The sequence below is a fragment of the Dothidotthia symphoricarpi genome, assembly GCF_010015815.1.
Source record: "Dothidotthia symphoricarpi CBS 119687 unplaced genomic scaffold P153scaffold_15, whole genome shotgun sequence".
NCBI lineage: Eukaryota > Fungi > Ascomycota > Dothideomycetes > Pleosporales > Dothidotthiaceae > Dothidotthia > Dothidotthia symphoricarpi.
This window is the reverse complement of record NW_022985022.1, coordinates 577,379-587,573: the sequence shown is the minus strand read 5'-3', so window position 1 is coordinate 587,573 and position 10,195 is coordinate 577,379. Positions and strand designations below refer to the sequence as shown.

At 51.9% G+C, this 10,195-nt stretch overlaps 4 protein-coding genes across 4 annotated transcripts; 1 reads left to right on the top strand and 3 right to left on the bottom strand.

Annotated features, from left to right (window-relative positions):
• Window positions 1-1,186: 1,186 nt before the first annotated feature.
• P153DRAFT_256615 (extracellular dioxygenase) lies at window positions 1,187-2,275 on the top strand (the record flags this gene model as incomplete). The annotated part of the gene is made up of 1 exon (XM_033662780.1): window positions 1,187-2,275. A coding segment is annotated over one exon (1,089 nt), but the record flags the coding sequence as incomplete, so codon positions are not given.
• A 65-nt stretch (window positions 2,276-2,340) lies between these two features.
• On the bottom strand, window positions 2,341-2,855 carry P153DRAFT_62803 (uncharacterized protein). The gene has a single exon (XM_033673308.1). The coding sequence runs from the start codon at window positions 2,747-2,749 to the stop codon at window positions 2,417-2,419; it is 333 nt and encodes a 110-aa protein (XP_033521657.1). The 5' UTR covers window positions 2,750-2,855; the 3' UTR covers window positions 2,341-2,416.
• A 105-nt stretch (window positions 2,856-2,960) lies between these two features.
• On the bottom strand, window positions 2,961-3,389 carry P153DRAFT_387814 (uncharacterized protein; the record flags this gene model as incomplete). Its single annotated transcript, XM_033670688.1, has 1 exon — window positions 2,961-3,389. The coding sequence occupies one exon, from the start codon at window positions 3,387-3,389 to the stop codon at window positions 2,961-2,963; it is 429 nt and encodes a 142-aa protein (XP_033521656.1).
• A 252-nt stretch (window positions 3,390-3,641) lies between these two features.
• On the bottom strand, window positions 3,642-8,127 carry P153DRAFT_62681 (ras guanine-nucleotide exchange protein-like protein). Its single transcript, XM_033673307.1, has 2 exons — window positions 7,318-8,127; window positions 3,642-7,263 (listed from the first exon to the last, which is right to left on the bottom strand). The coding sequence occupies exons 1-2, from the start codon at window positions 7,888-7,890 to the stop codon at window positions 4,132-4,134; spliced, it is 3,705 nt and encodes a 1,234-aa protein (XP_033521655.1). The 5' UTR covers window positions 7,891-8,127; the 3' UTR covers window positions 3,642-4,131.
• Window positions 8,128-10,195: the final 2,068 nt, after the last annotated feature.

Sequence of the window (10,195 nt, the reverse complement as noted above, 5' to 3'; positions counted from 1 at the left end):
AATCAAGAGCACAGCACCAGTTGACTTCGTGTACGTTGACTCCCGGAACCCCTACCTGAACTCCAGCACGCTTCCCAGAAAACCACTCGAACGATTTCTTGGAAAAGCCTCCGAAACGGCTGTCGCCGCACCACCATCTTCTCGCCAAAAATCAACAGCATTCCTCGCCTCGACTCGTCACTCACCCACTGCCACACATGCACATCTCCCGCCCCCGCCCCCCTTCCACGTAACATGCCCATTGTCATGACGCTATACCGCCCATTTGATTGCTGGACTGCTGAATTGCTGCACAGCGACCGTACGGAGATTTGCTCAACACGGTAAACTTTCCAGAAGAAAGACGGCCCGACGCGTAATCAGGAGCCTACCGATTGGAGAAGAGGGTTCAACTTCGGGTGACCTTTCCTCAACGGGGCACGTGTGCCAAGACAAAACGCGTGTGCGCACGTTGTTGCGACGCGTACGTGCGTGGTGTGGCGACGCGTGGCACTCTAGATCGTGAAGACGACTCTGGTGTTGCAACGCTTGCTTGGGAATTGCGGGCTTGTGATTGGTACGGGGGGAATGATGTGCGTTGGTGGAATGTTGGGGATGCAAGGCTGTTTGAAACGAAACCAGACCGTGCGGAGGGGTGTTTTGTTTAGGGCGGAGTGCTTGGTATACCGCTTGGTGGTTTGAGAGAGTTAGTGGGATCTGGAGTTCATCTTGGAGAATTGGGTGTTGCGGAGAGGGAGGTCGCTTTGTGCTATTGATGCGCTTCCATTTCTTGTGCAACTAGAGGTCAATTCTGCATTGCGGTAAACAATCCACAAAGACACCGACAACACCCAATCCAGGATATCATCATACTACTAGCCTAACGTCCTGCACTGCCGGCGTCCTGCCAAGCCGGGAGATTTCATCTACTTGCGTATGCTTGGTGACGACTGAACAAGCCTCAACCAAGGGCACTAAGCCCTGTCACAAACGTCAGGTCTCAAGAAGGCCAACAAAACAATGCTCACTAGAAGGTAATGATATAAAGGAGCATACAGCTGCTCTTCAAAATATCATCCTCATCAACAACAGTTCCATTCACTTCTTCAGTACCAGCTACATTCACTTCTTCAACACTTCTTATTTTATCCACTTCTTCAATCGCTACCAACTCAACATGAAGTCTGCTATCATCTCCACCCTTATGGGCGCTGCTATGCTCATGCAGCCCTCCATTGCTCATCCTGGCGAGAGCCCTGAGCAGCACGCGAAGGATATGGCCGAACGCAGGTCTTACCTGGACTCGCACAAGCGCTCCCTCGCCCACTGCGCCGACAAGCTCAAGGCACGTGGCAACGACATTGCTATGCACCAGCGCCGCAGTGCTGCGGTTGAGAAGCTGCGCGCAAAGAGGTCCATCGAAGCCTCGAAGCCCTTCCTCCGTGCCCGCGATGTTGACTCTGTGCTCGCCACCAGCCACTTGTCCAACATGACTGGCATCACCGCCGACACCGACCCCGATACTCTGTTCTCGGGCAATGCGTCCTGCATCTTGACCCCAGAGGTTACCCAGGGCCCTTACTACGTGTCTGGCGAGTACGTTCGCGAAGACATGTCCGAGGATCAAGAGGGTGTTCCCCTTACACTCAACATCCAGCTCATCGATGTCAACACGTGCGAGCCCGTCCCCTCCATCTACCTGGAGTTGTGGCACTGCAACTCCACTGGTGTGTACTCCGGTATTTCCGCCAGCGGTAACGGTGATAGCACCGACACGTCCAACCTTAACAACACGTTCCTGCGTGGTATCGCACAATCGGATGACAGCGGTGTGGTGGTCATGCAGTCGGTATTCCCTGGTCATTACACCAGCCGTGCTACTCACATCCACGTGTTGTCCCACAACGCCGAGAGCACGGTCCTCGCCAACGATACACTTACCGGTAACACCGTCACCCATGTTGGTCAGGTATTCTTCGACCAGGATCTCATCACTCTTGTCGAGACCCAGGAGCCATATGCCAGCAACACCCAGGAACTCACCACCAACGCAGATGACTCTATCCTCAGTGAGGAGGCTGCAACTGTTGACCCGGTCGTTGAGTACGTTCTTCTCGGCGACGACATCTCTGAGGGTGTCTTTGGATGGCTCGCTTTTGGCATTGATACCACCAACGCCATGAACGTTACAGGTGCTGCAACCCTGACCGCGAACGGTGGCGTCGCCAACGCCGACTCTGGCATGGGCGGCGGCGGTGGATCTGCTCCTTCCGGTATGATGCCTTCCGGCGGCATGTCCGGTGTTGCGCCCTCTGGCAGCGCCTCCTCAGTCGCCGTCGCTGCTGCCTCGTCCTCCGTCTCCACAGCTGTTGGCTCCACGCTCACTACTGTCGTTTCATCCGCAGCCTCGTCCGTTGTCGTTTCATCCGCAGCCTCTTCAGTTGTCGCTTCTTCTACCGTCACCAAGGGCAAGGGTCGTTCCTCCACTATCAAGACTTCTTCTGCTGCTCACTCCTCCTCTGCTTCTCCTCAACACGGCCAGCAAGGCCAAAAGGGCCAGCAAGGACAGCAGGGCCAGCAAGGACAGAAGTCTGGTTCCAAGAACGGTCAAAACCCCCGTGCTTAGAGCATAGATCATGGTGTTGAGACACGAGTAGAAGGGAGGTTGTAACACTAGGCAGCGAGTTAGCAGGAGTACACATAGCGATGGAGCAGGCATCGATCCAACTTTACACACTCGTTTAGGGAATTTGACATTTACCTGTATCATTAAAGTCTTTTAGTAGAATCTTAACGCATTCATCGCACAGTGTTTCCAAAACTGCCAATTGCATCTGCTTCGTGATCGTGATTCGTTGTCCATTCCAACCCCCCATCCAACAGCGAGTGACATAGCTTTGCTCATAAGTCGCCTTACTTCAGACAGATCCTTGTGTCCTCACTCCTTTTCTTGTAAGAACAGTCTCTTTCTCGGTCCCGATTCAATCGTCCAAAGCCCTCAGTCCCTCCATCAACTTCCCAAACGCCTCAACCCTCTCTCCACTCTTCACATTCTCCTTCCCAGTCTTTCCAATTTCCTTCTCATCACTCTCTTGCTCCATCCCCTCTTCCAATTGCCTGGTCACGGTTTCCTTATCCAATACCGCCCGCGCGTCCTCTAGCCCCCCAATATCCCTCGCGTTTGTGTAACCCAGCGCCTTCAGCGTTTTTAGCGCAATATCGGATCGTCTCCCACTTCTGCAGTAAAGAGTAATGCTGGTGTCTTTGCTCACATCTGGGTAGACGGCGGGGAGTGTATCGATGAGCTGGTATTCGATGTTGATGGCGGGGCGCAGATCGAGTGAGAGCGAACCAGTTGCGAATTCGGCAGGGGAGCGGACGTCGATCAGTAAAGACTTCGGTGGGGTCATCGTGAAGGTTTGTGGCCGTGTGTATGTGAGGGGAGATTGTGAACATTGGAGGGGCAAGCATGAAGTTGAGGGCAGGTGCCCCTCACTTAGCGCCGCATCAGATTCATAGTCAAGACATTGGAGTAAGGAAGTGTTTTGATTTTGGGCAGCAGATACACCCTTTGGCTGTTATGGAGGTTCACACTGATACAATACGGGGAACATAAAGAGTAGAGTCGAATCAGATTCGTTGACGATAGCCTTGATTCAGAGACCTATCAACAGATCGACACCTCGTGCCAGATGCAGCACAAGATACTACGTAATAATCATGCTTCTCCTGTCTTCCTCCCTCCTACTTTTACGTGTGGCCGCCGCGCCAGTAAAGGCACATTTGGCTTGCCACTCCATTACATCCCATGTCTCTAATTTTGGTACTCCTTGATGCATGGACCAACTGGTCTCATTCTAGAAATGGACGCCCGAAAAAGTGGATAAACGCCGTGCTTAGCTCGATGAGTGGCCTTTGAAAGAAAATCGCAGAAGTGGTATAAAGCAAAAATGCAAATAAAGAGATTGAGCATTGGTATCGTAAGTGTCCGTGTGCGAACGGAAAACGCAAACATTAAGTATGGCGATGGATAGGCGCCTCCTGTTATTCGATAACATATCTTGTCCGTCATGACATATGCCGTTGATACTGACGCGATCTGACCGACGTGACCGAAGGACGTAGGCGCACCATTACGCATGTAAAAAGAATCTAAGAACCCTTCAGGTTGGTAGTAGAGAAATTGAAGTTCAAGAATTCGAACAAATTTTCCTTGGAGTTGGTGCGGCTCTCGGTGAAAAACACGCCCTGAGCGCTGTTGTCCACTGACGGTGAATGTCTAATGGATGGTTGAAGTTCTCTTGGTTCGAGGATCAGAGAACGACGGTAGTAGCTTTGAACATTGGCTCCGTCACTTAAGCCGACCCGCTGGATTTGCGCCTGCATCCAGTCTTGCATATCGGGAATAACAGCCAAGCGATAAGGCACTTGGAACGATTGTAGTTGACCGATAATCTTGGCGGTTTTCATGTGCTTGTCGAAGTTGATGACTGAGAGGTTGTCACGACCCGACTCCCCAGGGAGTTGACGCGTGGTGCCGTTCCCAGCGTCAATGAAGGTAAGATCGGTCAAGTATATCCCAACAAAAGGGATACACGGGGCGACATGATTATGCAAGCGCTGACGCAGCACGGCGTAGTTTCGTCCAACATCGGTGATTTTTTTGAGCTCTTCAAGGCGAGCCTTGGTCTTCCCAGAGACAAGTTCCCAGGTCCTCTTCAAGCGCATCACCATTGATGAATTTAGGGAGCAGATGATGGCCATCAGTGAATCGTAGTTGTTCAGCTCCAGGCACTTGGCTGCAACCTTGATCCATTGCTTGATTATGGCAGCCCGCTTCTTTGGGTCCTCGAGTTGGAGTATAGTGTCTGCGACCAGGTTCGCCAAGTCAGTTGACAGTGAGATCATCGCCTTGACGTTGACAGCTTTCGAGTCACTTTTCTTAGTCCATTCCAAGGCCAGAAGCTCTTCAGGTTGAATAGAACAGAAGAGCTTAGACTCAATGATAGTCATTTGTCTTGCCAATTCGAGTGGATCGAAGTCGAGGATACTACACTGAGCTCGACCTTCTTTGTTGGCCCGCAGGGCATTGAGCTGGCTTCTGCTAATTGTCGGAGACGGAACATTGCTGTCAGCAGATGTGAAGACGGTGCTCGACACTCCCGTCTTGCCAATTGAGGAGACTAGACGGGGTACAAGAGCTCCTGCTCTAACCTCGGTAACCTTTGAGGTGAGTTCCGCAAGACGTTTGCCAGCAACAGGCATGGAAGCTTGTAGCTTTCCAGTAGCGAAAGCAAATATAACACCGAGTGCGTCCGAATCGCTTTCTCCAGACCAGTGAGTTTCGAGCCAGCCTTTGAAAACGTTGTAGATTCGAAGACGAACGGGAACTCCTATTGATTGGCTGTCGCCAATATAGTCATATCGATCGATCAGACATTGCGCCAGGTCCACTGGCGTTGCGAAGAGGCGGAAGGTAAGATAGAAGGTAGTAACGAACACAGCATCGGGTGTAGACTCGTGTGTGGTAAGCTGCTCTACAAGAGCAGGGAGCGAGCCACCAGAGATCTGGCCTTCCTTGTTATAGATGAGCTCATGCACATAGGTTGTTTCCAGCAAGTGCTCTTCGCCAGCAGCGATATCCTCGCTTGCCAAAGATCGCAGCTCAGAGGAGCTGCCGAAACTGCTCACCAAAGTCTGGGAGCTATGCTTTTCTGACAAGGAGTGGTCAGGAGTAGTAGCTCTGGTGGATGTGTATGATACAATACTTCCACTATCACATGGCACACTAAGAGGATATGTGCTGCATGAATCGTTCGTTGAAGCATTGACACTGTCATTCCGGGTAGATTTGGACATTGTCTTTTGAGTTACATTCAAAGGGCTCTCAAGAGACCCGGATGCTGTCGGCGGGAGCACATCAGGGATAGGATGCTGAGCAAGGGTCGGGAGAGACGATCTCGAAGAGTTGAACGACATCGTTGTTGGACTCTCAGCGATTGTAGCACATGGAGTGGGTTGTAGACTGATTCTGTTGTTGGTGTTTGAAGGCAGGGATTGTGGGACCTCGGGCAAAGGCTTGGATTCAGAGATGACTAATGGCGGTAGCATCTGTCGCTCATCGGACGGGGGAGCGGGTAGTGGCTTGTTGGTTTCGAGTGGTGACTCCGACAACATGGGTGATTGAGATCTGTAAACCTCCTCTTGGTCAGTTCGCCCAGCGTGATCGAAGGTTAAGTCTGACAATGCCAGACCGGCCATTTCGAATTCAAAATCGCCTATCCTTTCAACCACAAGACGAGCTTTGGCGACGCAGTCGCCTGCAGACCTAACACAACTAGTGGCAGCATCGACAAGTTGCCTTTTTGAATCAGGCCTAGCCACCCCTTCCTCTTCCATGTCAGAGCTACTGAACATGTTCTTTGTTGCTTGTACGAGCTCAGTCAGTCGCGCGTACATAGTATCCCTAGTCTCTTCTAACTGCTGGGACCTTCGTGAGTCGCGCTCCCACACCTCCTCGACAACGGTTAGAAGCTGACGACAGGCAATGACAGATTGTTGTGTGATGTGAGCGAGCTCTTCAGAAGAGCGTGACTGCATGTGTAATCCGATGAATGAGGCGATGAATCCCACGAATGCGTCCTGAGACGCAACGAGCCGCTCGGACGCTAGATTTCCTTTTCGAGCTCCTTGCGACTTTGTGGTATATGACAGTCGATGAGTGAGAGAGGTTCGTTTTGCTACACTCTGGGGCCGTGAAGGTTGTAAGGGCGATGGGAGGAAATCTTTCTCGGAAGGAAGCGAAAATGCGAACGAGAGTCGGCTGAAATTACGTGGTGGCTCAGTCGTAGCGGTGTCCAGATCTTCGTGCGTAGAGAGGGGTCCTTGTGTAACAGGAGCCTGGAACTCATGTGCCGATGAGCCGTATCCGTCCATTCGACTTGATGTTCGTTGTCGCACTGCAGGACTAGCAGGCTCAAGTGGTGGCGTCAAAGGTCTTTGATCAATGGCATCGTCTAGCTCAAAAGATGGCAACACCGAATCAGCTGCCCAAATATCGAGAAAATGGACTGCTCTAGTTACGAGCTTGAACGACTTGAGCACTAACTCATCCAGGTGCTCATAAACTGGAATCGGTGCGTCATCTATCTGCAGCGTTTCCTGTAGACTTTTGGCAGCTTTCACAAGCGTTGAGAGATCACCAAGGAGACCTTTTCGCATCCGCCTCAAGCCAACATGCGACACGACGAGATGAGACTCTCTCGATAAACATCCCGTTCTTTCCTATACATCGTAAGCAATGATCTATAGAGCGTTATATAAATGGGATAGGCTTACTAGAAAGAACCGAATGCCAGCAATCATGCCCCTGACGTAGTCCTGCTTCGTGAAGGCAAAGAGATCGCCATTCTCGCCGTCACGAACAAGATCCCATAGATGTGTCAAGGCATTCAAGAGATTACGGATGGTCGGATGGTCGTAAGGCTCGCAATAGTTTGTGGGCAACCACCCACGAGCCCCTGAAGCGAGCAAAGTTCCGTCTGCCCATCCATTTGGGTGAACTGAGTGCACAAGGATGACGTCTCCTTGGTTGATTGCCACTGTGATCGAGGACTCGTCGGTTGAAGAGGAGACTATCGAGGTAGGGCTGTAGTGGTAGAATGCGCGTACGTAATTATGAAAGACGGGCTGCTCGGAGAGTTGCTGAGCGATCCCCTCACTCGAGACTTTTGGTGTCAATGGCGGGGAGATTTGCGACTGTGACTGCGACCGCAGCGAATGTGTTCCTCTCGAGGATGACCGGCGACTATGCCCGTATACACTGTTCGACGTCTTGTGTATGTTCAGCGGCGCAACCACTGCACTAGCGTAACTGTCCATCTCTTGCTGGTCCACCATGTAGTCGGCCATAGCGGTACAAGAGAGACTGCAGGACGGGGGCTTGGCGTGGGGATGTTGTTGTTCTCGAAAAACACCACTAGTTGGGCGTCGGAGCTACGCCGGCGCTCCTCGCAAGCATCGAGTCGGAACAACTGAGTTAAATCGGACCGTATTACTAGGTGTCGATGGCTGACGACACGTGTTTGAGAATTGTGGAGATTGCTTTACACGGGCAGTTGCTCGATACGCGTTTGTTGGTGATGATGATGATGAGATTGTCGTTCGCTGTCTTCAGTGTTATTATTGTGTTCGAAGCAGATGCTAACGCCTTGTGCCACGGACTGGGAGACCCTAGGACTTCCGTGGAGACTCGACCAACGCTAAGACCCTTGTTCGCTGCGAGACAGATTGGTCCAGATATAATATGGATATCTCGAGATCACACACGTGAACACGCGGTGTATATGTCCTGACTCGAAGCAAGCGAAATGAGATTGAGTAAAAGAGCATCACTTACTCAGAAACCAGGATGTATGTCAAACTGTCTGCTGAACCTGAATGCGCCTGGGAAAGAAGTTGCTGCGTAGAGGTGCTGCGAAATGGAGTGTGCTCGAGCAAAGAACTGCAGATGAGTTCAGACGCTGTCTATGTCTGATCAATGGGCCAGGGTTGAGGTATGGAACGCTAACGAGCGTTATTCCTTGATCCCCTGCGCTGTCTTCTGTTCTATACAGTTTCTACCGGCGACACAGAGGAAGGGTCAGGATCGGGCCTGACTCGGAAAGTATGGCGTGCGTGGGGTTGCAGGATCGCGGACAGAGCGAAGAAGGAGCGAACGAGCAAACGAGCAAAAGTAAAAAAGAAAACCTACGGAGTGAAATACGATACTCGCAGGTAACAGAGAAACCAACAAGAGAAAGGGTTATTTGGCATAGGATCGCATGAGCATTATCAGTGCAGCGCCGGAGGATCCCACCGATGCCCACCGACATCAGGAAAAGCCTCGACCAGTACGAGCAAAGCCTCCCGGGTCATGCAGCCAGGGATGCGCCTCCGCCGAAGGCTTAACGCTAGTACCCACTACAGCTTGGCATCCGGCGAGTATTCTCTGATTCGCTCACTCGGCTCTGCAACTTGTCAGGGGATTGGAAACGATCCCGGCCAGCCATGCCTCATTTCACTTTCGAGCGTTGGGCACTGTCGACTACACTCCATGCGGCAGAGTCGTGAGATTCGGATGTGAGAGGCGCCGTTACGAAGACAGCGGTGGCCCCTCTTGCCCCGTACGTGGGCAACAACGACAGTGGACAGAGGGGCTCGATGAACTTGACAGATGCTAACTTTCCGTCGCCCGTGCACTACTGAACACTCTCGGTGCGTTCCAATCATGCGTTCATATGCATGAGCCCGTGCCGCTACGGCGTGAGGCTGCATAAGCTTCATCACGAACCCTCGGCCTGGGTTTCTTTCTCATGCCCCAGATGCGGTAAAGATTATCTTGCGGCTCGAACTGCTTTACCACTTACTGTGGTAGAGTTTCGACATCCCGAGCGGCACAAGCTCCCCGGCTCCCGCAGTCAACGCCTCCAGGTCGTAGATTTCCGCAAAGTCACATCATTGGCCCAGCAGGTGGACTTGTCCATAAAGTTCCGATACTGGTGAACCAACGAGTTCGGACGGCATGTAGCTGCCGCACTACAAGCCACCCAATAACCCCCAACATGTAGGGAGATATCGGCCGGCGTGCGACTCCTAGATCCGAATCTAACCACCCTGGACGTCATTCTCATGTTGAAGAACGTAATTGGGAGATCATGGCGCTTACCTACTTCAAGCCGAATCACGAGCAGTTATCGCAATGGCATGGAGGTTCCAGCAAGTCAGAACATCAGCCTGGCCAAGCATATATGTCTCTGATGCGCGACTATCGCGGCTTCGAAGTCGAGATTGTGGCCACCCCCACCCAAGTTGAGATCCAATGCCAGGGGCGGCGTCCCTCTTTTGGCGTGGGCATCAGCAACAGCTTCGAATGTCAACACGTAAGATATGGTCTCAATACGCTGCCATTTAATCTCCTACTTTAGCACTGGTATCATGACATGACATTCCTCTGCTATTGTCAGCTATGAAATCTCGATGCCTGACCTAAATCGGCGTCGACCCCAAACTACAGGAATGACTACTCCACGAAATCTTTGATCTGTTAGTAGGTATCTGTCTCCGCTTGGGCATCACTCTGTCGAGATTTTGAAACGCGCGCCGTCGGGTCGAGCAGTTTTTGTAACGTCACGTCTTGCTGTAGACTTGAGCGTGCCGATCACTCGTTCTGCCGCAG

Bases quoted from the DNA above. Each gene is read 5' to 3' on its own strand.
- P153DRAFT_62803 (XM_033673308.1), bottom strand. From the start codon at position 2,749: ATGATACAGGTAAATGTCAAATTCCCTAAACGAGTGTGTAAAGTTGGA.
- P153DRAFT_62681 (XM_033673307.1), bottom strand. From the start codon at position 7,890: ATGGCCGACTACATGGTGGACCAGCAAGAGATGGACAGTTACGCTAGT. The intron at 7,264-7,317 runs GTAAGCCTATCC...TACGATGTATAG, and splicing joins CTGGCATTCGGTTCTTTCTA to GAAAGAACGGGATGTTTATC.